We start from the raw sequence: 26,904 nt of genomic DNA on the forward strand, positions 1-26,904 counted from the left end.
GAGTGTGTGAAAGCAGTTACCGCTTCGATGCCCCGTAACTGCTGGCTGTGTCGACTGTCACTATGATGTATCACAAGGTCATGAATGTAGTCGACTGATCAAGGTGTAATCTCAATTATTCTAGTGTTCTTGCTTTACAGCCCGTTCAGATTGTCCTGGGCTTCTATTCCGTCCCCTATACTAACGAAGTCAAGCTACGATTTGTAAGTCTCATGGAAGTTCCAACCAGCACTTTGATCATAACTTACTAGTACTACATTTGGATCCTTTCGGTAGTTGTTGATGCAAAGATCCGACTGCGCGAGGATCGAGGAAAGCGAGTTCGTGTTAGGAGCTTCAGCAAGGTCCGGGATCAAGATGCCAAAAATGTCAACATCGAGATTATGGTTGACAATATACATGCGCCCATCCGCCGAGGCCCCCGACGGCCTGTCTAGATCGCATTGGGGAAAATTCTTGTCCGTAGTATCGAATGGCGTCTCAAAGTAGTATTGGAACTCGTCCAGGATGTATCCCACTTTTGACGTATCTGCGTGGTAATCTGTGTACACCTGTCAGGTATCTTCCGACTTACAGGTCGCAAAATTTGACCTACCCATAAAGACAACCACTCTCTTGTTACTGGAAACCAGGGTGCCTAGTGTTGGCCAATCGTCGATAGTCAGGGTGTCGCCGGGGGAATATGCGTATGCATCCAGCCCCACTGCTTTGAAAGCATCTCCAAACTTGTTGATGTCTATGGCGTCCCCATTGGTGATCAGTAGTGTGACTACTTCGTTACTGTTCCCGTCCAACCACGTCTTGACGGTCCCCAGGAAATCCTGAAGGGTGCCGACATCAAGCAAGGCGCATGAAGTATGGCATAGCTGGATAGCGCCGTCCTTGTCATGTGTCTGCGCGGTCAGAAAACGCACGCCTTGATTGAGTTGGTCTTCAACGTCCTCCAGCTGATTATCCGAAGGCAAAATTCCGACGAATGGAGAATTGTGGGCTCCAATGAATGATACGTTGCTGTACTTGCGATCACAGAGCTCAGAATGCCCGTTGCAGTCGAGCGCAAGGGCGCCAGCCAAAAAGACGAGTGAGGTCAATACCGAAACCCACATTGTGAATTGGCGACGACTTGCTTACACGAACTGATGTGGCGTCGCAAAAGAGACTGGCAGCAGCGACCGGTCTGCTTGGGCATTAAGTACGAGCGAAAGAAGAAAAAGATAAGGTCAGCTGTTGGCTGTCATTATTTACTCTTCAGGTCTACCTTGAAACAGAGCTTCCGCGTACAGGCGTGCCCTCTCGCTGGTTACATTCACTGACATCCTGTTGCCGGCGCTCAGCGTGATCACAGGGGTATAACACCGAGCTCGAGGTGCCGGGTACCATCACAGGCCCATAGCGCATGAAAGAGGCAAGACCCTGTGGCCAAAAACGGCCAAGAGCTTTGACGGTAGACAGGGGCCTGACGGTTCGTCTCTTCCACTGGCGGCTGCGCAGGAGGGCATGGCGACTGCATGGAGTCGCGGCGTGGGACTGCCATTACTGATGATTGGATCGCGTGTGCTGTTGGTACAAACCCCAGGTTTCTCCAAGCCTGGAACGAACTGCCCGAAACAGCCATTCATGCTCTGTGATCAGCCACACCACCTGGCCAGCTACCTAGGTAGTGGCCTCCCTGGAGCTTGACCCTGGACGCACCGTCACCTTGACACGCATTCACCGCTGGACCCTGCAAGACCTACCACCTGTTCATTTGGAGGGCGACGACCCTCCTCCTCGCTGAACTAGGCCCTCAGCTTCCTACATAGATGTGTAACGCAGTAATGCCCCCGAGAAGTTCGACTTTGATTGATTGCTGGGGTGGGATGTGCGACGAGTTATTCCATGTGCGGCACGGAACCTGTGATCCAGGTGCTGGTGAAAACTATATTGTATCCTGCTATCGACCATGCGCCACCGTCAGAAGCACACATGAGATCGATCAGCAGGGCCGCCAGTGCTCTAGCCGCTGCATGGTCATCGATCACCGCTAAGTTAGGCGAAACATGGGGGTTTGGCCAATGATGGCTCGCCGAAAGGCCGCTCTTCAGGGGTATGCACTGGGCGGGCCTGCGGGGCAAACGCCAATCTCGTCACTTGGTAGAAGATGAGTCTTGCCAACTGACCGAAGTCTCACCCTTCCGTATTTACACACAACTACATACTTTTTATGTCTTCTCCCCCACTGCGTTAGAGTTGCCGTCAAACTTATTACAGTTTGTACCTGAAGTGCTTATTCTCCTTGTCCGTCAAGTCTTCGAAACCCTCGAGCAATGCCTCTTCAAATGCCTCCGCCTGCATTCCAAGCTTGTCGCGTCTCTTGTTTTCGACCCAGCACCACGTGGTATATACCGCCTGGAAGAAGATGGCGGCACAATATGTTCCTAGCAACCCTCTGATGGCCGTAGGATATCTAGGTGATTCATGTGGCAGGAACATGTGGGGTCCAATAATGTTTCCCCCGACGTAGCACACAAAGTAGATGCCGAGGACAGCTGTGCGCTTCGTGTGACCTGCGATGTTAATTCCGGGGACTGTCCAGTTGAGGACGATTGGCGACCCGATGACGTTCTGCATCCAGCACATAGCAACCAGGGCGTACCGGTTTTCAATGGGTATCGTAAGGATGCCGATGAGCCCAACCATTCCGGGAAGACAGCCTAACAAGATGGAAATGCCCAACATGTTGCGCATCTGAGAAATGTAGCCAAGACCCAGACAGGCTACCACCTCGATTGCTCCTCCTGGGGCTTGCATCAAGGACGTCTTCAATGGATCAAAGTTGAAACCCTTGATGATAGAGGACATAAAGTTCGTGACGGCGCCGTTGACAAGACCGAGCGCCATGCCCGTGGCAAAGATGAGGTAGCATCTACCGTCCAGAAGAGCTTCCTTGATCTGAGGGGTCTTGATCGACGAGTTCTTGATACCCATCTGGTTCTTAGAAACTCTCCAGACCGCAACCATCCGCTCATACTCGGTCAACATTTTGGCGTCGTGCGGGCCGTCCGGAAGGTAGAACAGAATGACAAATCCCCAGCCCATAGTCAGGGCACCCACGATCTACCCATTCTCCCAATCAGCATTGAAACCAGGCAAGTGTGGTACGCTGGATTTACCAAAAAGATGAGCTTCCAATTCGCGATAGTCAAGCCTTGAGCCATGCCGGAACCATAAGCCAAAAGCGCGCCGAGTACCATTGACACTCCGTTCGTGCACAGCCAAATGGAACTCCTGAACGGTTGCTCTTCACGTGTCCAGAGCATCGAGGTTAGCATGACCCAAGCTGGAGAGACGCAGCCTTCCATCATCCCGAGGAAGAAGCGCACTACAAAGAATCCGGCAAAGTTGAAGACCGTTGCTTGGAGCATACAGATGGCCCCCCAGACAAAAAGCATGCCTCCGATCAGCTTCGCAATTGGTACCCGCTGTAATAGAAGATTCCAAGGCCATGCGCCACCTGAAAATGGTCAGCACAGGGCGCATGTATGTGGGAAACATCTTGCGCCTTACATAACCAGCCAAAGTATAATGCAGTAGCTACCCAGCTGTAGTTATCCCCAGTCATATGCGTGTCAGCTTGAAGGCCGTATGCGTTTGCGTAATTCAATCTAGAGTCGTCAGTTATGGCCAATGGTTATGTCAAGAGGGGTTCTCACGTTTGTTTGTCCAGGAAAGACAGCATGTAAGTGGTCATCATCTTCGGTCTCGTCAGCCTCCCGATGTCTCCTTCGCAGAAGGCTGGCTTACCATTGGCAGTACCAGGAAGTCAAGCTTGCGTCGGACCTTGACAGCGTCTGCCTCCAGTTGCGCTTGGTCGTAGTGAAGCGACTGCTGCAGCATTTCCTTGCCGAGATCGTTGAGGTCATTTTTGCGATGCATAAGACGCTGGAACGCATTCTGCTTCTTCAGCACGGAGCTGGTCCCAATATCTGTGTCGCATGGCTTGATGCCAGACTCGAGTTTCTTTTCTTCCGCCATGCTTGCCTGGAGTATGTGTCGAGAGGGTGTTTACAGCAGATGGGATTCGATTGCTGATGATCTCAAAACAGGAACAGGATCATCGGAATATATCATGACTTTGATCCTCCCAAGATCGTTATATCTACTGCCCCGATGTTATCCGAGACGTCACTATTGGTTTTGATAATGTGCCACCAAGTCTTTTAGCTGCATCATTGGCTTATCATGTCTCCACGCCAGTACAAGATGCCCCTCTATATCTTGGTGGGGATGATAAGCATAGGACCATATTGCGGCCGACTCCACCTCAACCCCGGACATGGTACTGCGTTACATCTCAGCATCTCATGGCGGTGGTCGGAGAAGCGAAGCCTCAGCCATTTTTGGCCAGTTCACTGATTGTTGATGTGTTGGCAATCGTGAACGGCAAAATCAAGTTTGCGCAAACATATGATGTCGGGCTAACGGCAGTCGCTGCTTGTACCCGCGCAGCTGGTCCTGGGAACGACGGTGCCCAGACTTATCGGTTCGGCGCTCCCGCTAAGTTAGTGGCCGGGGCGCGGATCCGATAACTACACCGGCTGGAGCTTGAGACATGATGGGTCGACAACCCCCCACGGGATGCCGTACCTGTGTGAGCTTCATGGGCATGCTGAGTCGGAGATACGCTAGCGTCGCAAATTGCCAGGCGTGTGCTGTAGATAGGGAAATCGTTCGTCGGAGAATTGGCCGATTGGGTGCCATTGGACGTCCTATAACGTAGCTGAACAGCTCGCCTACCCGCCAGCTCCCAGGCCGGCTCTCGCACACAGCCCCTGCTTAGTGAATCCTGGCATTCCATGGCAATGCGACTACGGAGAACCATGTGGTACACAAGAGGAACGCCCAGCACGAACCCCGCTATCGAGTGGCGGACCAGGGTGCGAACGCCGATCGGATCCGATGCTCGCGGGACACAACGTTGGAATACCCGTGTTTGTGTCGGCTCCGGCTTGAAGTTGAATCGAAGGCGGGCGATGGACGAAGGATAAGGACACTTATCAAGCATTGAATGTATCATTGACGAGCTGGGTGACAGTAGCCTCTCAACCAAGCGAACCAAGATGACTGCAGCTCCTGTCAAGTCGTGGCAAGATTTGAAAGCGGCCAAGAAAGCCGAGCAGGATGCTCGCATACCTGAGGAATGGAGACTGAAGGCAGCAGACTTCCCTAGCCAAGATGTAGCTGACCTGAGGTCTATTGCTCAGACATGCGGCATCCTTTCAGAAGATGAACTGGAGATCACCGGAGACAGGTACGATGCTACCTCGTTGGCCACTGCCATCGCCGACGGCAAGTACAGCGCCGTGGAGGTAGTGACGGCTTTTTGCAAGAGGGCGGCCGTGGGCCACCAGCTCTGCAACATGTTGACCGAAATCATGTTTGCAGACGCAATCGAACAAGCCAAGAAGCTCGATGAGATATTCAAGAGCACTGGCAAGCCCGTCGGGCCCCTACATGGAGTGCCTATGACGTTCAAGGAGTGCTTCCACTTCAAGGGCTACGATTCCACGAACGGGTACCTATCTCGGGTCTTCCAACCTGCCACAACCACCACGCCTCTAGCTCAACTGATGCAAGCTGCTGGGGCGGTCATCATTTCGAAGACCAACGTTCCTCAGACGATGTTAGTCGCAGAAGCTGACAATAATGTGTTTGGGCAAACCAGGAACCCCGTGAATTGCAACCTGACCTGCGGTGGAAGCAGTGGTGGCGAAGGAGCAGTGCAAGCGTTTCGTGGTAGTGCGTTGGGCGTCGGAACCGACGTTGGCGGCTCCGTGAGGATCCCAGCTGCCGCTAATGGTGTATATGGGTACAAGCCGAGCTTTGGTATAATCCCGATGATCGGGTATTCCTATTCTGGGTGGACAGGCAGCAATACTGGCATCCCAGCAGTAACTGGTCCGCTGGGTCATTCAGTGCGCGATTTAGCTCTCTTCACTCGGATAGTGAGAGAGTCGCACCCATGGCGCTTTGACCCTTCGGTCATTGCAAACATCATGGAGATTGAGGTATCCTCGCGGAAGCCTGTGGTTGGTGTTCTATACCAGTCTGGACTAACGCCACATCCACCGATTCGTCGAGGCTTGCAAGAAGCCGTCGAGAAACTCAAGAGTGCGGGCTTTGACGTTCGGGAATTCACCGCGCCCAACTTTCTGGACATACGTGAAATTACCGAGCAACTGTTTACCCTCGACGGCCTCTCGTACCCAAAGCAGGAGCTCCAGAAAACGGGAGAACCCGTGGTAAATTCCGTCCAACAGATTGGCTTTTGGGACATCCCTAGAAAGACACAAGAGGAAGCTTGGGCTTGGAACACTAAGAAGCTGGCCATCCAGAAACAAATGCTAGATGAGTGGCAGCGCGTTGGCTGTGATGTAGTCCTTGCGCCTGCCGGTCCGCATACAGCTGTGAGGCCAGGCGATTGGACGAGTGACATCTATACCGTAGCTTGGAATGCGGTTGATGTAAGAGGAAGCCACCTTCATCGTTTCTATCACTAGTTTACTCACGTCGCCACGCAGTACCCTGCCGTCATTATACCGACCTCTCACGTCGATCCATCGAAGGATCCGCTCGATGGAGAGTTCAGAGCCATGCACGACGCGGACGCAGAGAATCAAGCCACGTGTTAGTTTTCAAGCGCTTTGGTTTTCAAACACGACTGACCATGAATCAGATGACCCGGAGCTATTCAAGGGTGCTCCTATCGCCTTACAGATTGTTGGGCCTAGGCTAGCCGATGCGCAACTCTTGAAAGACGCCGACATGATTGATAAAGTGATTAATTGTCATTGACAAAGTGAAAAACTGTATCAAGCCACGAATTATGATAGTCTGCCATTAACTTTTAGTCTTATCTTGACCATGACCCGCCACTACACTAGAGTGATTTGGCTTTTCTTACATCATGCAAAGTATAATGGTTTTCAGCTTACACTGACATGCATCGCATTAACAAACTGCATTGCCCCGGCCACACTAGAACTGCCAATTTAATGACTCAAAACGCAGTCTCTTAACGTTGAAGAGCGTTATCGCTTAGTGATATACACAGGCCAATCATGCGGTACGGCCGTAAAATAGGCGGCCCATTTCCATTCCTGTTGTGGGTTAACCTGCTTCATCGTGTAGTCTCGGACAATCGTGGCTGCGATCTTGGAAAGTTGCATTTTGGCAACGTGCTGCCCAGGGCACGAGGCATATCCGGCGCCCCACTAATCTAATGTTAATACTGGGAATGGACTACATGACGAATGAAAAGTGCGCAACTCACTGGAATGAAATACTTCTCCTTCGTACTCGTATCAGGCTCGAGCCACCGTTCGGGACGAAACACTTGCGCGTCCGCCCCCCAAAGATTCTTCGACAAATGTGTAACAGCCGGACTTACAGTGAGAGTCACCCCTTGAGGAAAGAACATCTCTCCAATCTTGAGGCCACCTTTCGGCGCCACTCGTGGCAAGCCCACTACAGAAACCATCAGTGCTGAAATCGAGCGTCTGGGTCAGTAGGCATACTTGAAACGGGTGCAAACATGCGGAGACCCTCCTTGATCGCAGCTTGCAGGTAGGGCAATTGGGCAGAATCGTTGTATGCGATCACTTCTCCTTCACAGCGGCCTTGGTTTCGAGCGGCCTCAATCTCTGTCTTGATCCTGTTCCAACCATCAGGGTGTCGCAGAAGATGGTAACTTGACCCAATCAGTACTGCTGGTGGTTATGCTTCACTTCTCGGAAAGCACTCTCAGGGCGGCCAAACACTCACACGAAGCTTTGAAGGCCTGCTGATACGGTATCCGAGCCTGCTCCCACATTGGCCGTTGCAAAAGCCTGCAGGCACCGCAGGTCGAAGAGTTTGGACTGATCTTTCTTGGCTTTCTCCAGCCCCTTGAACCAGTGAGCCGCAAGGTCATTGCTTGCTTCAGGATCCTTCTGTCGTTCGTTCAAGGCTGTCATCGTGGTGTCGAACAGGTGTCCCATGGGCAAGATGGCAAGCCAGGTTGTGACAGGGTTCGCAAATAGTCGATGTACCCACTGGAAATAACCTGCGAAGGCGATGTAGATCTCCATCCCCAAATTCATCGCGATCGATCCTCGAACGTCCTCACCCTTTTCGATGAACCCTGTACGATATGGTAAGGCCTCTGATTGAAAACTTTATTTTACGCAATTGTGACTTACCAAACGGTTTCGAGAACACAACCTCGCCGGTAATATCAAAAGCCACATAGGTGAAGAACTTGTCTAGGTCCATTGGTTTCTGCTCATTAGCATATTTATCCATCCACCTAAACAATTTAGACATGCTTTTGTCCAAAGCAGGCTCTGATTTGATAACGTTGTGCTGCAGATAGCCGGTGGAAAGATATTTGGAACATTCGTTCTTCTCTTTCGGGTCAACCATCGAGAAAGGAGTCGAGAAACGGTAATCAGGAAAACAGACGATACGGTACCAGTCGCCCTAGTATTCTTCATATGAGCTTGTCACCCAGTCTTACCCTTTACGCTCCTGAACACTTACCTTAGGAAGTGTTGCCAGCAGCAGCGCTTTGACTCCACTTGGATGTGTGATGCTAACTTCATTTGGGGCCATGCGGACGAAACATCCTGAGGTGCATCTAAGATTAGCCTCCCAACCCATCGACATCCAATTTGGTTGGAAATGGCAGCCCCACCGTATTTCTCATGTTGCTCCAACAACTTCAGATTCTGTCGTCCACTCCAGATCTGACGCAAATGCCAGAATCGCGTGATAGAAGCTAAGAAAGGCCCAGGTATGTGACTGATCGGAGAGAAGTAGCGGCGACGCAAAGAGATGAAGAATAGCACTGCTGTGGCCAGCAGAACTACTTGGACCCCGGGATTCAGGTCATTGACGGGCGAAGAGTCTCTAAGCTGCTTCAGTACCATCAAGGGCTTCCCTAACTGTTCTCGCCATGCTGTCATTATGAAGTCCTCGGCAGACATCTCGACTTGTTGTATTGATTGAAAGTTCTATTCAAAGCACATCAAGTTGAGGAGCTCTCAGAAACGATTCATGGTCGTCAGAATTGGCGGAGGGGTAAGACCGAAAGGGGTGGTTCGTGCGACATAACAACCCTGCCTCCAGCTGGTCCAATGACAATGTCCTGGGGCGATCACATCACCAAAGAGGAAATTCTGAGTTGCATTGACAAGCTGACATGCACGCATCAGATCACAGGTCCAACCAAGTACCCATCTTCCATCATAGGCCCACGTAAAAGTGCAACTTCAGAGAATGTGGTCGCAATACATCTTTTGGTACTACAGCGTCGCCCGGACACAAATCGAATCGATCGCAAAAAAAGGCCAAGTGAATGACCCAAGCTCTTTGCACCAAAGTCCAACGGTATCGAGGAAAGTTCATCTTCTGACTAGGTATCAATGTTACCACTTTGCAACAGATTGTCCATCTGTGTTTAGGGTTATTAGGCTAAGGTCAAATACTGACGGGCAACAATGACGGGACTAAAAGAGACCGTGCCAGAATAAGTAGAGAAGGCGATGACGTCTTCACACTGAGCGGCCTGGAAAATAATTACGTAGCCGATGACCACCAAATGGAACCCTTTTGGCTTTCTATGTGTTGGGTGTTATCACAGACGTTGAGAGTCATCTCTGTGGCACTCGAGTAACCGGGCCAGAGTTTGGGCTACCAAGGGTGTGGCCTGTCAATTGTCTCATTGTAGAACTTTTCCGAGTGATCTTTCTTAGTCGCATTGTCAATCTTTCAGCTGCTAGCCACTAGCATCCAAAATATTCAACTTCAGACGTCTGCTCATGATATACGCCGTGTTTTTGGAAGACTGTTCAAGGGTAACAGGGGCTTTCTCGAAACCAAACGCTCGGGCGGCCATGTTGCCCATGTCAGTTTGCACTCTCCTGAATCCGCCAATGATTAGTATTGCCTTTCTTTCCCCCTTCTCCTCCTTAGCTCCATGATATAGCAATGTCAAATCTGACAGGGACACAAAGACTTACCCGGGATGAATGCAAAGCGTAATAAGCCAGTCGTTCTCCATACCCATCTTGACAACCAAGACATTCGCAAGTGCCTTTGAACCTGAGTAACTAGCATTGGGGTGAGGGTATTTGGGCATATCAGTCAAGCTACCAGCCGCGGCGCTCACGAAGGCGAAGCGAGCAGTGTGGCCTTGTACAATAGCAATACAGAGAATGCGTTCATGGCCAATACCTCCTCCAGCTCTTCTAGTGGTAAGTCTTCGACGGTATTTAGCTTGGCGATGCCGGCACTGGATATGACAACGTCAATATGGTCGACCGTTTTGTCCTGGATCTCTCGAATAGCATCAAAGGGATCAATCCGGGAGGCGGAATTGATCTGGACAAGGATCACCTTGGTGCCCGCGCCTTTGGGGCCGCTCAGAAAGACTTGTGCGGCCTCGGGGGTTCACCCACAGCGGCTGTGATGGTGTTGTTCGGCCGCGCAGAATAATGGTCAAACACCCTGCGTCTAATACCTGTCCGTGGCGTCACTATCGTCAGATACGGATATTAGGAAGCCCCTAAGCCGCGTGTGGATTTACCACGATTAGCGCCGGTAATGAAGTACGTCTTTCCGGCCAAGCTTCCGTGACCTGGTTGCTGACAAGGCTGGTCAAAAGGTAGTAGATGCTGTCCCTCGCAAGATGCTTCACCGGTGGGATGCAGGCTTCTCTAAGGATTGGATTGTCCTTTATTGAGCCATGGCCGCGGCAAAAGCGACCCTTGGACCGTCCGCTTACGAATGACTTCGCATTTGTAAGCATTCCTGTTGGAAAATGAAGCGGAGTGGACATGCAAAGCCAGTCTCGCGTTGAGCCGCTGCCTTACCCAGTAAGGGCTCCGCAATATCTCCGTGGATGTCCGTGGGGGATCCTGTTAGAGGAGAAAAGGAGCGTCAGGTACAGTACGCCAGAATTCATACAGGCACTACTTTAGAGGATACATCAGCCATAATCCGACGGTACGTACCTCCGAATCAAGGGATTAGTTAATTATTCGCCAATTGTCTGATTATTCTACATCGGATTCATCTTAGAATCAGTTACTTTTACTTGATCGGCTCGTGGTGAAAACTGTTGCAAGTTGACATGGTATAATTGAGGCTTTGGGTTGGGGACAAGCGCAGTTCCAAACGGTAATGACTTTCAGTGTCTTCTATTCTCTTCTATGAAGGCTTCTCTCTCGTACTCAGAAGCTTTCATTCTGACCTGTGGCTCAAGCTTTTATGTGCATCTGTTCCTGGTGTATATCGCCTAGTCTTCCACCGACTGAAGAACGTGCCTGGAACTAGGCTCGCAGCATTGGCACGATGGGTTGAGACCTACTGTGAATGCTTCTAAGCTTGCGGGCGCCAGTCTTTGTAGAAGTACCAGAAGCGGTACGTTGTACGAGAGTCGGGGCTTGGTTGCGACGTTTGCTGCCGGCCTCTTGCAAACCACAACATCAGCTTTTCCGCCCTGCCTATTATACCATCAGATTTCGAAGCTCGTTTGTATTGAAACAACTGAGAGTCGCATCATTGTCAGCGCTCTGCGTCTCAAGTGCGTGATGGGAACATAGATGAACGGCGTCACTCACAGTGGCCATCCCAATCAAATTGGCTATACATCGGCTTGCATCCTCCTCCATAGAACTTTGCTCGAAACAGTTATGCTACCGTACCACGGCTATATGCAGCGCCACAATGAATGGATTCATAGCTGTTTGCAAGAAGCGCAGCTGGAGGGCTGAGAATGCTCAACAAAATCGCTTACCGACTGATTCAAGATCATGCAACCGAGGCCAGAAGAACAAGCCGACATGAAGTAACTCTGGACGGCAAGCACCTCCGTGAGACAAGTTTCCATCATGGGGAAGGCAGTATTGTGTGTTTCCATTACACGGGGCCGCGACACCCGAATCGGGCAGCTGGAGCTGGCAGCGCAAGCGCTAGCACTAGTCTCTAGGGACAACAGATATGAATTTCAGATCCACCTTCCGGATCCGACAGTTGCACCACTGGCGACAATCACGATAATCTGGAGCACCCGGTCGTTGTCTCGATGCGATTCGCCGCTCATTTCACGACCCTTACCTAATCTAAGGTACCTTGGTAGCCACACTGAAAAGCTTGTTTGACTTCCATGTACCATCCCGCCCTCCATAAAAGCTTGAGTGCTCTTGGCAGTCGATGTGCCGAGCGATCCTCATTCTCTGCTGCGTCGCTTAGTTTCTCGACTCGGAACCCAGAAGTCTTCTAAGCAGTCATGGTTATTCTCAGCTCCGTCACGAAATGGCTCCTGGCTGCGTCTGCGAGCCTTGCGCTGGCAGCTCCCTCACCGCCCCCGAAGTTTGACAAGCGATATGTCGAGGTTCGCGATGATATCACTTACAATGTGTTTGAGCATGTAGCCACAGGCACCAAGATGTCTTTTGTGAATAACTCTGGGATCTGCGAGACCACTCCTGGCGTCAATCAGTATTCTGGCTATCTCAGCGTTGGTACTAATATGAACATGTGGTTCTGGTAGGTTATTGGGCGTCATGTGTCCTGCAGTCAAAGGGTGTGGATTAACAGATTCAACAAGGTTCTTTGAGGCCCGAAACAACCCGACCACCGCGCCACTGGCCACTTGGTTCAACGGTGGCCCCGGCTGCAGTTCCATGATTGGTTTGTTCCAAGAGGTTAGTCATAAGTTACCAGCAACACTGCTTTTCCTGGCATTATTCAGTCTAGCAATCATGAATCTTGCAGTTCGAATACTAAAATATGGGATTGAGTAGAACGGACCGTGTCAGTTCTACAATGGCGTTTCTACCCCATCATTGAATCCGTACAGCTTCAACGAGTACGCCAACATGATTTATGTTGACCAGCCTATTGGCACTGGCTTCTCATATGGGACTGACACCGTGACGTCGACCGTGACTGCTGGTGGGTACCTGAGTAGGGTGTTCCTCGATATGTTCAAGACTGACTCTCAATCAGCACCATTCGTCTGGAAGTTCTTACAGGCGTTCCTTGCCCAGTTCCCGCAATATGAAAGCCGGGACTTTGGTATCTTCACCGAAAGTTACGGCGGGCACTATGGCCCAGAGTTTGCCGACTATATCGAAACACAGAACACGGCAATTGCTAAGGGCACTGTCCAGGGAGAGAAGATTAACCTCGTCGCCTTAGGTATCAACAATGGCCTGATGGATGAGACAATCCAGTACAAGGCCGACATTGACTTTGCCTACAACAACTCATATCGATCGCTCATCACTGCCTCTCAGTATAAGTCGCTGAACAGTGCATACACGTCGAAATGCCTACCTCTGCTGCAGAAATGCACCGGACTCACCGGTACTGATTCTGCTTGTGAGCAGGCATTCGACACGTGCGACAGCGACATTGATGAAGTCATCTACTCGAGCGCAGACTTTGACCCGTACGATGTGCGGTCTGGAAGCAACGACCCGAACCCGCCTGAGACATATACTACATATCTTGCACGGGCCGATGTCAAGAAGGCTATCGGAGCATCGAGCACGTACCAAGAATGCCCCAATTCGGTCAACCAAAAGTTCTTCACTACCGGGGATTGTGAGTTGCCCTTGCCGCAACTATCCGGCGTGATATTCGCTCACTGTTTCGCAGATCCTCGCTCGTTCGTGAGCACCCTGTCCAAGGTGGTTCAGTCCGGCGTTCGGGTGCTTCTCTGGGCTGGCGATGCCGACTTCATTTGCAACTGGATTGGGAACCTGAATGTCGCAAACGCTGTGACCTACGACGGATCTACATCTTTCAAGGCGAAGGCTTTGGCACCGTATACGGTAGATGGTGGCGAGTTGGGACAATTCAAGTCCGTCGATAACCTCAGCTTCATTCGGGTATACAAGGCCGGCCACGAAGTCCCATACTATTGTAGGTTATTCCCCACCTGGCAGGCTGGTGACAGGGTATCGCTGACAGACCGTAGCGCCAAAGCTAGCACTGCAAGCTTTCACGCAAACCATGCAGGGCAAAGCTGTGTCCTCGACCTAAGAGCAGCGTCTCTATAGGTTAAGCATTGGGCTCGAGGCAGATAGAACCGGTCTCCAAACTCGGCTTCTGTACTGCTCGGGAGATGACAGCTTTTAGACAGTCATTGTATACTCCCACAGTCTTTCAATACAACCCAACCCAATGTATACTGCAGCTTTTCCCCCCTTGGTGGGATCATTGAAGTAGCATAGCTGGTGCCCATCGTGGGATACATGCTGCGTGTGTATGAAGTAAGGCATTCCCGTTGGCTTCGCCTATCAACCGTACATCTGGAGGTCGTTTTCAAAGTTGGCTTATAGCCAGAGGTTTGGACGAAATCACAGATCCAGAGCATGTATACCTTTCAAGGCTCGCATGCCAGCCCGTGTGGAGAAATCCTCCTGTGCAGGTGTTAAACCCGTTCGGCTGATTGGTCAACAGGGACCAAGCACGCTAACTTGAGTGTTTGAAGAAGGCATATAGTGGGGTTCAAGCGGTGTTCCTACCGCGCTCACCCCGGATAACTCGTCAGTTATAGCAAGCGTAATCCGTCGTAATGGAAGTAATACAAATCGTATAGCACCTCACCCGTGTTCCAAGCGTCTTCCATCCGCATGAGCTTTCGATGGAAGAAGAACAGGGAGACCAATGAACGGCTGGGCCATGTCTCACCGGGCACACGCTGACCCCTCGCTGGCGGGCTGCCACTTTAGCTATGGCCAGTGCGTCCCTTGACGGGTAGTGGGGTGAGTTAGACTCAACCTGCCAACCTGCGCTAGACCCCAGTGGGCGCTGTTTTTTTTTTGGGGGGCATTTTGGCAGGGGTGCAGCAGCGCCCGTGGCATTGGATGATGTCAGAGAATGGAGCTCCCCCGCCGAGCGAAAGCGACCACTGGGAAGCTTTGGATTACGAGCTGATTAATGGATTACGACACGAACTGCTCATCAGCACTCAAAGCACCCATTCCATACCTATCGACCGCCATAGGGACCACGCCCACGGGGCTGTTTCCGTCCCCAGAGAGGGTCCCCACCATCTACATAGTAGGGCCCGCCGGGCAACCCATCCCGGGCTGCCCGGGATGATGTGCTGTGCTGTGCTGTGCTGTGCTGTGCTGGCCAAGCGTGGGCTTCCCGGCTTCCAAGGTTGCTTATCACTCGACTGCAAACGGCAAACGAGTCTCGGGCTGGCAGAACCGCTGTGGCAGAGTAGACCAGGCCCCAGGCCCCTCCCCCGTGAGAGTGAGACAGCCAGCCATTCGCCCATTGCGTGACGGATTGAGGGGAAGTGCTGCACGTAGGCGTGCCGTAGTCGTTTCACCCGTCCAAGACCACCACCATTCGCATCTCCCCTCCTCTTGCCTCCCTCCCACTCTTCATGAATCTGAATCCAGCAAGAGCTCTGTTCCGGCCCAGGATCCTCCCATTCTTGTCCAAGTCCGCTGTCCTGCCACGAGCCCCATCCATCGCCCACGTCCGAGCCATGTCCGAGTACAAGCTCAAGAACGTGACGTCGCTGTCGCTGAAGCCCGGCGAGAAGCAGGAGGTCGAGGTCGAGGGCATTGACGACGCCAAGGTCCTACTTGTCAACGCCGCCGGCAAGATCCAGGCCATCGGCCCCAAGTGCACACACTACGGCGCCCCTCTCGTCAAGGGCGTCTTGACCAAGTCTGGTCGCATCACCTGTCCATGGCACGGAGGTGAGTTGTTTCATCCCGCCCTCCCGAGGCTGGCCATATCCACTGCGCACCATGTCCTGACCTCTCTCGCCGACAACAGCGTGCTTCAGCGCGAAGACGGGCGATGTCGAGGACGCACCCGCGCTGGACTCTCTGCCAGTCTTCAAGGTAGTTGAGAGGGATGGTGCGATTTTCATCCAGGGCGAGGAGGCAACAATCAAGGCGGGCCGCCGCAAACCCAACGTCAAAACTGCCGGTGTCGAGGCCACGAGCGACCGCGTCCTCGTCGTCGGTGGGGGCAGCGGTGCCATCGGACTCATCCAGACCCTGAGAGAAAGCGGTTACGGCGGCCGCGTCACCATGATCAGCAACGAAGGCAACCTGCCCCTCGACCGCACGAAGCTGTCCAAAGCTCTGATTTCGGACGCCTCAAAATTGGAGTGGAGAGACGAGGAGTGGTACAAGGGCGCCTCGGTTGAGGTGGTTCAGGACGAGGTCACCGACGTGGATTTCTCCGCCAAGTCGGTCACGACCAAGGGCGCGGGCAAGTTCAGCTACAACAAGCTGGTTTTGGCCACTGGTGGCACGCCCAAGAACCTACCCCTGCAAGGCTTCAAGGTGCTGGGCAACATATTCCCTCTGCGGACCGTGAAGGACACCAAGGCCATCAACGAGGCCATCGGCGACAAGGGCAAGAAGATCGTCATTGTCGGAAGCAGTTTCATCGGAATGGAGGTTGCAAACGCCACCTCTAGCGATAACTCCGTCACGGTCATCGGCATGGAGAGTGTGCCACTGGAACGAGTCCTCGGCAAGGAGGTCGGTGCTGGTCTGCAGAAGTCTTTGGAGGGCAAGGGTGTCAAGTTCCACATGAGCGCGGGCGTGGACAAGGCCGAGCCCTCGGGCTCCGACCCCTCGAAAGTCGGCTCTGTCCTGCTCAAGGATGGAACCAAGCTCGAAGCCGACTTGGTCATCCTCGGTGTCGGTGTGTCACCTTCTACCGAGTATCTGAGACAGAACAGCGTGGTCCGCCTGGAAGACGACGGATCCCTGAAGACAGACGAGAACATGTCCGTCGTGGGACTGAAGGATGTCTACGCCATTGGTGACATTGCCTCGTTCCCCTACCACGGCCCGGGAGGCGAGGGCAAGTACGTTCGCATCGAGCACTGGAATGTGGCCCAGCAGTCAGGACGCGTGGTTGCGCGACATGTCGTCAACCCGTCGCTCAAGCCCGAGAGATTCACACCCATCTTCTGGTCAGCCCTGGGCGCCCAACTGCGCTACTGTGGCAACACATTGAACGGCTACGATGATTTGATTGTTGACGGTAAGCCGGAGGAGAGCAACTTTGTGGCGTACTACACCAAGGGCGACATTGTTGTCGCACTGGCCAGCATGGGCCGTGATCCCGTGATGGTGCAGGCGGCCGAGCTGATGAGACGCGACAAGATGCCGTCCAAGAGCGAGATCAAGGGCGGCTTGGATATTATGTCTATTGGACCCCCCGAGTAACGCGGAGCGGTCGGAATTGTATTGCGCTCAGTTGATAGCCGTTGTGTAACTGCGAGAGAACGGCGAGAGAACTGCGAGAGAACTGCGTATGATACATCAGTCTTAATAAAGCATGCAGAACTTTGCTCAAACATTTTGACTTTTATGGCGCGGCGAAGCAACCACTGAGCAACTATCTGGACCAATTTTGGACTGGGACTAGGAGAGTCCAGGTATCATTCGACGATAACATTGCTTACAACAGTAACTTAAGGAAGACGGCTTGATAACACTCCGGGGTGCGGGTAAGACAGGTACCTGTCTGTCCCATGGCAGAAAAGTTCGCCCACACTCTCATTTCATTCGCGAACGAATCGGGAAAAAAGCGCTACCGGCATCCAAGGTCCCGGTGTTCTAATCGTATCACAAGATATCCCTATTAGTACATTCGCGATGGACATATCTAAACCCCTCTATAACATAACCTCGCGGTGCGCGTCGCCACTGATGCTTTGAGGGCACGTCTCGAGGCTACCGAGTTGCAGTGTTGTCTCAGAATTATTGGAGGCACATGAGCCTGGTGTGCATATTCATCACTAGATCATCGCCTTCAGAACTCGGACTGCAGATGGGATGCTGGTGTGGAGATGACATGACAGTTCCCATAAAGGGCGTTGGCTTCTACAGTGCCACGTCCAGGGAATCTAGAGAAGAGTGCGAATATTGAGATCACGAACAGTACGACTCAGGAATCCGAGAAATACGATGTGTAGATCCCCGGAACACGAGACGGACAACCCTTTACCGCAAGCTGGATCTGCATTCCGGCAGGCAGCAATAAATGGATTCGCCAGGGCCATCAGATTGACGGAAGCAGATACCCATGCTGCAAGATGGTAGGGGCTGGATTCACGTCATCTGCCTCTATAAATCATTGTAAGAAGGCGCTACAGAACAACCAGCGGCCCTACTCCTTGGGGAGAAGAGCATTGACGATGGCATCATAGGCTGGCTTGGCTGTCCAGTTTGCCCAAAACAAATCAGCGTTGCCGTAACCCGGAACTGTGCCCGGAACCCAGGAGTAGGGATCGTAGAAGCCCCAGACCGTGACGCCGATACACGCAGGCACATCCACGCACGCACGCACAGAGTCCGCGTAGATTGCCGTCTGCATCGCCACCTGTTCGACCTTCTCGGGAATCTCGACGAAGACGTCGAGCTCAGTCGTGGCCACTTCGACGCCGAGGTCCGCAAACCTCTGCAACACCTCGACTTGATCCTCGTAGCTTGGCGCCAGGACCACGGGGTAGTGTCCCTGGATGCCGACACCATCCACCTTGACGCCTTTCTCCTTGAGATCCTTGACCAGTGCGATGGCACCCAGGGTCTTGTTGTTGATAAACTCGATGCCGTAATCGTTGTAGTACAGCTTGGCATCGGGATCGTACTTGGCGACCATGTTATAGGCCATGGCGATGTACTCGGGCCCAATCGTATTGTACCAGATGGTTTCGCGGTAGGATCCGTCGTCGTTCACAGCTTCGTTTACGACGTCCCAGGAGTAGCATTGGCCTTTGAAGTGGGTCACGACTTCTTTAATGTGGTTCTCCATAACTGCGATGAGTGTTTCGTTGGTCCACGTTTGCGATGTTATCCAATCTGGCAGGCCGTTGTACCAGATAAGGGTATGACAGCGGACCATTTGACCCGCCTCTTGCGCCTTCTGCACATTTAGATCTGCAGCGGCGAAATCGAAGAGACCACGTTCGGGCTCAGTGGCTTCCCACTAACACTCGAGTAGCAACGTTAACCGCGTTGCTAAGTATATTGATGCGCTGCTCTGGTCACGTACCTTCTGCGAATTCTCTGGCGTCATGGATCCAAACATATCACTGTCCTGAAGAACACTCAACCACTTGCTGTCATTGAAATGGACCGCGCTCGCAGCCGTCCCAAAATAACGCCCATCATTCAACTTCATCAAGCTGTTCAGACCAGGCCTGGTAGAGTTGGTTGGGTAGTCGAGAGCGCTGGCGGGTGCGGCAAATGCCGTGCCGCCCATGGCGAGTAAGCCGACGGCGAAAGCAACAGACTTCATTTTGAACAAATGAGCGAAAGAATGAAAAGGTCGGAGCCTGCTGGTGAGTAGCCAGTCCTTGGCATTAATGAGTCCCTGACGTTAAGCAATGAAGGACAGCTCATGCGCGTGGTACTACGTTGGTCTTATAGTCTGGCTATCGGTGCATTGGAGCAAACTCGGATAGCTGCGCGAATACGAGTATATTTCCAAGGCGAGCGAAGTCCACCGTGCGTACGTGGTATTCCAGAAAACAACGGTTTACATAACAGAGCCAAGCGATTCGTGCTACCCCACGCGGATATCCCCCCTTTTCGTAGTAAACACCCTTGTAGCATTGGAGGCAGTGACGAGTGTGGGGAGGAGACGACCATCTATTATGTCTGCAGAGAAACAAAATGCCACTAATTAACATCGCCTCTCACCCAGTCTTGCATGCCTGGTTTCGAAAGAGGTAAATGATGAACGGCAAGTTAAGACGTACGAAGTAAGGTAAACCCAACAGACCAGAGGATGGCTGAGAGATTGTAGGGCGGGGCCAGCCGAATGATACGAAGATTTGCGAGATTCCCGAGGGTGCAGATCGAATGTGGATTCAACTTGGGCAGCTTGATTAGTTCAGCGGAACATCACGCTCCTTGTCCCGCCAACAGACGAGCGTAAGCTTTAAATTAAGTGCCAAGTGCTGCAGTTCTGAAATTCGATTGATCGACTTTAAGAATTTTCCTTTCCCCTCTTATCTTACTTGGTCAGGCATGTTCGTATAGTGCCTCTCATCCGAGCACTTTCCGATTCGTGTTTGGGGCTCCATTGGTATTCGCATCGTTGGGCTTTACCAGGCTTGAGGCTCCTCCATTCGCCTAGAAAAACAGTGGGGATGGTATTACCGCCCAGCGCGGCAGACAAAGCCTAAGAGTCTTTCAACCCAAACTTGTAAGCGTGAAGCACGTGGTCGAGATCTGTGCCGTGGAAAACACCGTGAATCTACATGGCACCGACTGTGATCACTTGGGCGGGATCCAGGTTCGGTGCAAGTTGACTCAATGCGGTGATGAGTCGGTTACTTAGCACAGCCTGGGCAGCTGAGACCCAGATGGCGCCAGTAGCGAATTGGAAAAACAGCACCACGGCTGTAATGACCGCAACGTCCTCAGGCTGTAGTAGACCGCCCTATACATTCTGTTGTACTCATAGAGGCTCCGGAAAGGGTCATATATTATGTCGTTGTGCCGGAGACGAAAACGCTCCGCAGGTGCTACAGTTCTCCTTGATTGCGAGCAGTTCACATACCAGCCAAACTCCTATGAGTATCCAGATCTATCGTCATATAATCGTGAGAATTGCACGCTTTTACGGACGGTGACTGATGGAAAACAGCAGACCCTAGTCTAGATAGGTGTCAGAATGCCTTACAACGACCTATCTGAGTGAGAAATACAGTGCCAAAGATAGACTGGAGTACCTGGAGTAACAGTAACAGCTGAGCTGGAGTGTTGAAGAGAAGTTGAAACGGGAACTCTGCTAAAATTTACACCTGTAACACATTAAACAGGACAATCAAGCCCGGACGCTCAATTCACGGAAGGCTTTAACATGGCAACCAAACAGTCGAAGCGATCTTCGGCCTTCCATTTGATTTTAGTTTAGATGAAACTGAGTAAATACTATCGAGATTCTAGCGTATGCTTCTAGGTCGAATATACCACGGTTAGTGCTCTCTTAGCTAGTGGTTCAAACACATCCACGGCGATTTCTGTACGCCTGGCGGTTCCATCGGTGCGTATCGGGCCCAGCAATATAATACGCAATCGCTAGTGCCGAAAGTATTACCACAATGCTGATTGGAGCTGCTTGACATAAGCATTTTTACACACATTTTTTGTCATATAAACCAGAGGTGTGAGGTAACCCATGGTCAAACGGGACTTACTGCCGTAGCGCCACAGGTCCCAGGTTGTAGGATTGTTCTCATCTCCAGTTATGTCGGAAACATTCTGTCCGAAGTATGAAGTGAAGAAAGAAAGTGGTAACTATGGCAACATCCTGTCAGCCTAACAATCTCTAGCGCCGGTCACGGTCGGACTTACAAAGACGATGGTCACAATGGTGAACAGTAGTATAACCCGCCCTTGCTGGGATGTCGCTCGAGCCTCTGCAAGGGCGGCCGCTTTTTGTTTTAGATCAAGGAGGTTGAGAAGCTGGATAACATTATTACTCTCTAAATCTATCGAGATTCGGATGTTGCTTACCTCTTTGTGCGCTGTACTTGCGTCTCTTTTCACCGTGTCCAAGCCGATCAGCAACAGGTTGAGTTCCTCATCAGCATGTATCAGTATACTACGCGCGTTGCCAGAGATACCTTGAGCGAGGAAACGGATTGTTTCAGACAAAGTGAGCCCAGTTTGGGGGTTGAATATTATCAAATTAGTCTGTTTGGCGCTTCCACCGGCTTCGTTTCCTGAGATCGTCAACACCGTATGGACGATTGTTTCATTGGAGTCATCTTTTGCGTCGGAAGGAGTGCGTAATGCAACGACGAGAGATTTAATCACTTCTCTCTGTTTGTGAACTATATGTTGAATCATTTTCAGCTCATCAATAATGTCCGCGACGTCTAGTACTAGCCTTAACTCCTGACTGCCGTCGAGAAAGGCGGATTCCAACTGTCCAGTTGAATTGTATTCGTGGAACATCTGGAAGTATTCTGTCTGGCTTGCCACCTGTACCCATTTATGAGACACAGCAAAAATATTGGCTCAATGAACGACGACGATCACCTTTTTGTTGACCACCCAGCTGTAAACCTCAAGGAGGTCTGTAAAGTTTCTGTTCACCTGATGGAAGAGAAATGTGGTAGCCTCTTTGACGAGACAGGAGTATAGATCCCACACTGTCTTACAACTAGTGCATTGCTGGCATATACTCTCATATAGCCCAATGAACCTCACGCTTGCACCTTTTGCATCCTGGGTTGGGGAGGGAAAGAACGACAAAACTGTCTCTGCGTTAAGTGGTGTTAGTAGGAGATACATGGATTGACACGTAAGGGTGATATATGACTTACGGTTATCAAGGACCCAGCACCATATTTGGTCCACGACGATCATCAGGCTGTCGGCTGCCGCCTCGTTTCTTCCATCCTCAGGAATGTCAGAACCAGTCCATTTTGAAATTGTCTGATCGGCGTCTCTTTTCGACGTATCAGCTAGAGAAGAGTAATAGAACTGGTCAAGGCTTCTTCTTGGATGTACTCGTGCATCGTTCCTTGCGTTGCTGTCCTCATCACTCCCTGTGTTTTGCCGATCTAGTGTTTCAGACGCACCGCTCAACCTCAAGGCGCAACCCTTTTCAAAGTCCCCATAGTACTGCCAGGCCATATATGGAAGCTGAAATGGTTAATTAAAGTTCCATTAGTTATGTTACGTGCTGCTTCCCTCTTGTGATAGCGACTCACATAGAGATGAAGCAGCGGTTGCTCTCTAATACTCTCCACCAGACCTTGAGACGACTCCACAGCGGCCTGTTGAACCAAGGACTGATCTTCACTGGGAACAATACGGGTTGGTGATAAATCACCGCTGTTCAAAGCACAAGAAGGATCCATGTGCTGCGAATGATACGGCTTGGTCTTGATCTGTGAGGGAGCTGGACGCAATTTAAAGGACCAGAACCTTTCATCTAGTCCATCAGACTTTGGATACCATTTTTTCATCAGTGTCTACCACGAGAAAGTCAGCCTATATGGTAGCAAGTGGCCAGCAGTGCCGGAAATAGCCAGACCTATCACTCACCTCAACCCATCCCATGTCATTGACTGGTACATGTAGCCACGTTACTTGGAGGTTGCCATAGGAGGGAACACTGACTTCCGTTTTGAGGAATTCGGTGATGGGTGTGGAATGACTGTGAAGCTCGCCGTTTGCCAGTGTGTTGATGTACATGTGGATAGGCTCAAGATCTCTCGAATGCACGTCCATGCTTCCTAAGGTGTCGGTCTCTTTTTCTTAAGCACGTGCAATCTTTTGGACAAAGTAAGAAGGTTGATGGTGGAAATACTGATTCCCTTTGTATACGACAAGTAGAACACACGCTGCAACAGTGAATTTACGTCGTGACTTCCGGTTGGTCATATAGCGGCCCTGGTGTTAGACTCATAGACTAGAATGCGGAACAATATCTCAGGATACCGAGTGGACGGAAAATACACTAATCAGGAGAGCATGCCCACAAACGTATTAAATATGGCTCAGGGTTCGCAAGGCTGCGGCCAAAAGTGGAGGCCTGTCACAGTGTTGCCTATCTTGCCCCCCTGGAAGTTATCTTCCAGGAGATTTGTTTCGAGACAAAATAGGAGCCTTCACACGATCCCAAGCCCCGCATTTCTCGCAAGACTGAGATATGGGAGGTCCTCTATCACATATTACTTCAAGTGAACACGAGGCTTGCCAGTGATTCACTGTACATTTAATGCGCTGCAGCCGAACCAATCGCCCACCTGTGACTACCACAAGATGATGTAGGCCGCCCCTTCCCCACCCGATAAGTTGTCCTGTTAAGGCCGGCTCGCCATTTATCTCGAAACACGTAGCCTGCAAATAGGGTCGAACATGGTTGCAGTGCTCGGACTCCTCCGCATCGCCCTTGTCACCTGGTATGACTGCTCTTTCCCTCTGAAGTGACTTTGACCTCACGTCTAATGTATTCATGGGTATTTGAGGAGCTAATCGAATACAGGAGTTCTCGATGAATACCCGTATACTCCGGATGTGGTCATCAACTATGTCGATAGTATACTCCGTCTAGCATCCAGCACTACATAAGTCGGCTTTGTTCCACACATTGAGAGAACGTCCCGATTTACGACTCCCAAATGTGTGCCCCGTTCCACTTATCCTGGCTCACTCGCCCCCCTCCTCCAATAGCAACACCTTAGGGTGCCTGAAATCTGTTGGTAGCTTCACATCGATGGGCTGGCATGCCGGAGGTCTACCCAAAGTAAAGTTTTTACCTTTGAATAGGCGACGTCGCACAATTGAATCGTGGACATGAGACTTTGCATGGAATTGCAGACTTTACATTCATGTATCGAGAACACGTCATGTCCGCTAACTCAGCCAAAGGGGATGGCGTTGTTGGGTTGGAAGGCAAGCCAGTTTACCGACTAGTGTAATCTTGAGGGGTGAAGCAATATGTTCTGCAAAGGCTCACGAAAACTAGCCGTATCGTTGGGCAGGATTGCATGACGGGAGACAAGACTCGATTGGCCATATGCATTGCAGAAACAGCCTTGATATCAGCGTCGGTGTAAGCTTATGCGATCCATATTCAGCACTGTCCTTCCATTGGATTAGTGTGGTTCGAAAAGCGACTTACCGCAGCCTGCTTCTGAATGATATGTGACATTGTACCGAAGGGTCATCCTATGACCGATATCATCCGCACCAATCAAGAGTTCATATTACAACACTATCAGGCACCCACATTTTTAAACACTGAACGCAGCGACTTTGAAGAGTTCACCAGCAAGATTCGAGTCTCTGGGCGATGCTACGCCCGTTGGCTCAGCCTTCATATACGACTTGACCTTGAACCTGCTCAACGCTACATCTTGCACTGGGTCTTGCGATACATTCCTGGGTGCATGCTACGGAAAGGTGCTCCTGAGCGCAGACGCAATGCCAGAGCTCCAGATCGTCAATAGTAACTTCCCCTGTATCTCATAGAAGGTGGCTGAGGAAGGGCTACCCATATGAAAGGCCTCGTGCGAATTGATGGTTAGCTAACAAAATGGCCAGGCAACGCCGGCGTGGCCGAGGAGACGTTTTGCTACACGAAAGCGGATTCAGTGAAGAACGTCTTGGACCGCATCCGCGACAGCCGAGGCCTTGACAAGGATGTACATATCGTTCTGATCAACGTCCACGGGCTATATCAGGATGCAACTGGGAATGAGCTGTTGGGCGACGAGCCGATGGACAGATACTTCCCCGATGGAGGCAAAGTGAGAATAGATACGGCCAACAGCCACGCGAAATCAAACTTGTTGCAAGCGGATTTCAGGATAGGTAAGTGACTTGCGGATAGGCTATACCCTCTCCATCGCAGACTGCTGACTCTGTTGCACTATTACAGTTGATAACACAGCAACCGACGAAGCCAAAAGCAAAAACGTGATCGCCATAAAGGAACACGGGAAACAAGCTAGAGCGGATATATCCCACAACACGATACAGAAGAAAGCAGTCATGACCAACATCATTACGGACTCGCCCATCGATAATATTTGGGAGCATTTGTTTCCTAGTTGAAGGGAGCATCCTGTCCGAGTCAAGTGCTGAAAACAGCCGTGTCGGTCATATCGCAGGGCAAGCGGCGGTACAGATACAAGGATGTGGACAGAACCTGAGTGGGTGACTACTGGGCAACTTTTCTTGGGCCCATTACGTGAGGCACCTTTCTGACTGGTCGAATTCAAATTCACGGCCATGCAAGCAGACTGGGACTCTTAGGATTCTTTCCCAATAGCAAGTCTCATGGCATACCAAGCACTTTCTATAGACCTATGACGCGGACGTGTGAAGTAAAGCCCCCGGTAGAACAAGCATAGTGTGTTTCATACGAGGCTGCTAGGCAATAAAATCTAAATTGTTCGGATTACAGTCGGTCGTCTTCTCTGACAAGCCACGATGAATGTCTTATCCGAAATTAATGGCTAGCCCTACAAGTAAAGCAGCGAGAATGAAAGGGGGCACGCTTTGGCTGTCGTTCTTCGCTCATCTTATAGCGCAAGGCTGCCTCCATCTTCGTTGCCCAAAGTTAGCGAAAGGATGGGTACAGAGCAAACTGGCCCCACCACGGCGGGGTATCTGCCTACTGCGGGCTACGGGTGTCCACCTGGGACACCTGGCAGATTCGGGCAGGCCTTTGACCCATCAGACGAACACTAGTTGGCCGCAACAAACCATCGGGTGCAAGGCCTGGTCTCGCGACCTGGGGAAGATGCGACATGAGCCACTAACAGCCAACATGTGTGTTTCGCCCCGACGTTCTAGGTGTGGGCCGAATACACAAGGTGTGAACTACGTCACGATTGAGCTAAGCGTTGAGAGTGATGCGGCAGTAGGCCTTGACAGTGCTGCGAACGACAGGAACACACAATAAGTTATACGGTAATGTCAAAAACCCTATAGGCAAACATCAAGAATCGATGCAGAAACGACAAGACCAAGAGGAATCGGCAGCAATGATTTAGGGGACAGGATGAGTTAGCCTATGGTGAATTGGGCGTTCCACTGCGAAATAGGACAAGTGCTGTCCGAGAAAGGTGGCTGGTGTAGGGTGACGATAGGCTGCGACGAGCTGAAGGTGCCTGGGACTTGGGCCGTCCAGAGGGCCAACAAGGCCATCACGGGCCACCCTTGTCGTCATAGGGCATGGGATGCTCGCGAACCTGGTCAACAGGTGAAAGAAGAGAGGCAGGCAACCTGGAACAACCTGGAGCACCCCTGGAAGCGATCGGAGATGCCCCTCTCCACCCGCTAAAATTGCATGAAAACTCATTAATAGGATGGCCGTGGACGCGAACGGCGTCGGTGCGCCAAG

At 51.4% G+C, this 26,904-nt stretch overlaps 10 protein-coding genes across 10 annotated transcripts; 4 read left to right on the forward strand and 6 right to left on the reverse strand.

Annotated features, from left to right (window-relative positions):
- Positions 1-134: 134 nt before the first annotated feature.
- On the reverse strand, positions 135-1,106 carry JN550_002706 (uncharacterized protein; the record flags this gene model as incomplete). Its single annotated transcript, XM_049314032.1, has 3 exons — positions 135-194; positions 249-541; positions 596-1,106. 3 exons carry the CDS (start codon positions 1,104-1,106, stop codon positions 135-137), a joined length of 864 nt encoding a protein of 287 aa, XP_049175231.1.
- Positions 1,107-2,244: 1,138 nt separating this feature from the next.
- Positions 2,245-4,014, reverse strand: JN550_002707 (uncharacterized protein; the record flags this gene model as incomplete). Its single annotated transcript, XM_049314033.1, has 5 exons — positions 2,245-3,096; positions 3,153-3,493; positions 3,547-3,644; positions 3,693-3,733; positions 3,784-4,014. The coding sequence occupies 5 exons, from the start codon at positions 4,012-4,014 to the stop codon at positions 2,245-2,247; spliced, it is 1,563 nt and encodes a 520-aa protein (XP_049175232.1).
- A 1,085-nt stretch (positions 4,015-5,099) lies between these two features.
- Positions 5,100-6,834, forward strand: JN550_002708 (uncharacterized protein; the record flags this gene model as incomplete). The annotated part of the gene is made up of 3 exons (XM_049314034.1): positions 5,100-6,503; positions 6,561-6,666; positions 6,716-6,834. The coding sequence occupies 3 exons, from the start codon at positions 5,100-5,102 to the stop codon at positions 6,832-6,834; spliced, it is 1,629 nt and encodes a 542-aa protein (XP_049175233.1).
- Positions 6,835-7,070: 236 nt separating this feature from the next.
- JN550_002709 (uncharacterized protein) lies at positions 7,071-9,005 on the reverse strand (the record flags this gene model as incomplete). Its single annotated transcript, XM_049314035.1, has 7 exons — positions 7,071-7,253; positions 7,313-7,506; positions 7,557-7,729; positions 7,804-8,161; positions 8,220-8,499; positions 8,560-8,645; positions 8,714-9,005. 7 exons carry the CDS (start codon positions 9,003-9,005, stop codon positions 7,071-7,073), a joined length of 1,566 nt encoding a protein of 521 aa, XP_049175234.1.
- A 791-nt stretch (positions 9,006-9,796) lies between these two features.
- On the reverse strand, positions 9,797-10,828 carry JN550_002710 (uncharacterized protein; the record flags this gene model as incomplete). The annotated part of the gene is made up of 4 exons (XM_049314036.1): positions 9,797-9,941; positions 10,041-10,130; positions 10,190-10,461; positions 10,607-10,828. The coding sequence occupies 4 exons, from the start codon at positions 10,826-10,828 to the stop codon at positions 9,797-9,799; spliced, it is 729 nt and encodes a 242-aa protein (XP_049175235.1).
- A 1,482-nt stretch (positions 10,829-12,310) lies between these two features.
- On the forward strand, positions 12,311-14,073 carry JN550_002711 (uncharacterized protein; the record flags this gene model as incomplete). Its single annotated transcript, XM_049314037.1, has 6 exons — positions 12,311-12,570; positions 12,632-12,728; positions 12,828-12,978; positions 13,033-13,632; positions 13,687-13,953; positions 14,009-14,073. 6 exons carry the CDS (start codon positions 12,311-12,313, stop codon positions 14,071-14,073), a joined length of 1,440 nt encoding a protein of 479 aa, XP_049175236.1.
- A 1,357-nt stretch (positions 14,074-15,430) lies between these two features.
- On the forward strand, positions 15,431-17,512 carry JN550_002712 (uncharacterized protein; the record flags this gene model as incomplete). The annotated part of the gene is made up of 3 exons (XM_049314038.1): positions 15,431-15,752; positions 15,832-17,224; positions 17,365-17,512. 3 exons carry the CDS (start codon positions 15,431-15,433, stop codon positions 17,510-17,512), a joined length of 1,863 nt encoding a protein of 620 aa, XP_049175237.1.
- A 680-nt stretch (positions 17,513-18,192) lies between these two features.
- On the reverse strand, positions 18,193-19,323 carry JN550_002713 (uncharacterized protein; the record flags this gene model as incomplete). The annotated part of the gene is made up of 2 exons (XM_049314039.1): positions 18,193-19,011; positions 19,078-19,323. 2 exons carry the CDS (start codon positions 19,321-19,323, stop codon positions 18,193-18,195), a joined length of 1,065 nt encoding a protein of 354 aa, XP_049175238.1.
- Positions 19,324-21,033: 1,710 nt separating this feature from the next.
- Positions 21,034-23,279, reverse strand: JN550_002714 (uncharacterized protein; the record flags this gene model as incomplete). The annotated part of the gene is made up of 8 exons (XM_049314040.1): positions 21,034-21,149; positions 21,233-21,332; positions 21,390-21,500; positions 21,552-22,022; positions 22,080-22,297; positions 22,367-22,688; positions 22,757-23,020; positions 23,094-23,279. 8 exons carry the CDS (start codon positions 23,277-23,279, stop codon positions 21,034-21,036), a joined length of 1,788 nt encoding a protein of 595 aa, XP_049175239.1.
- A 1,698-nt stretch (positions 23,280-24,977) lies between these two features.
- JN550_002715 (uncharacterized protein) lies at positions 24,978-25,610 on the forward strand (the record flags this gene model as incomplete). Its single annotated transcript, XM_049314041.1, has 3 exons — positions 24,978-25,002; positions 25,098-25,367; positions 25,435-25,610. 3 exons carry the CDS (start codon positions 24,978-24,980, stop codon positions 25,608-25,610), a joined length of 471 nt encoding a protein of 156 aa, XP_049175240.1.
- Between the last annotated feature and the right edge of the window lie 1,294 nt (positions 25,611-26,904).

The sequence above is a fragment of the Neoarthrinium moseri genome, assembly GCF_022829205.1.
Source record: "Neoarthrinium moseri strain CBS 164.80 chromosome Unknown scaffold6_Wmoseri_CBS_16480, whole genome shotgun sequence".
NCBI lineage: Eukaryota > Fungi > Ascomycota > Sordariomycetes > Amphisphaeriales > Apiosporaceae > Neoarthrinium > Neoarthrinium moseri.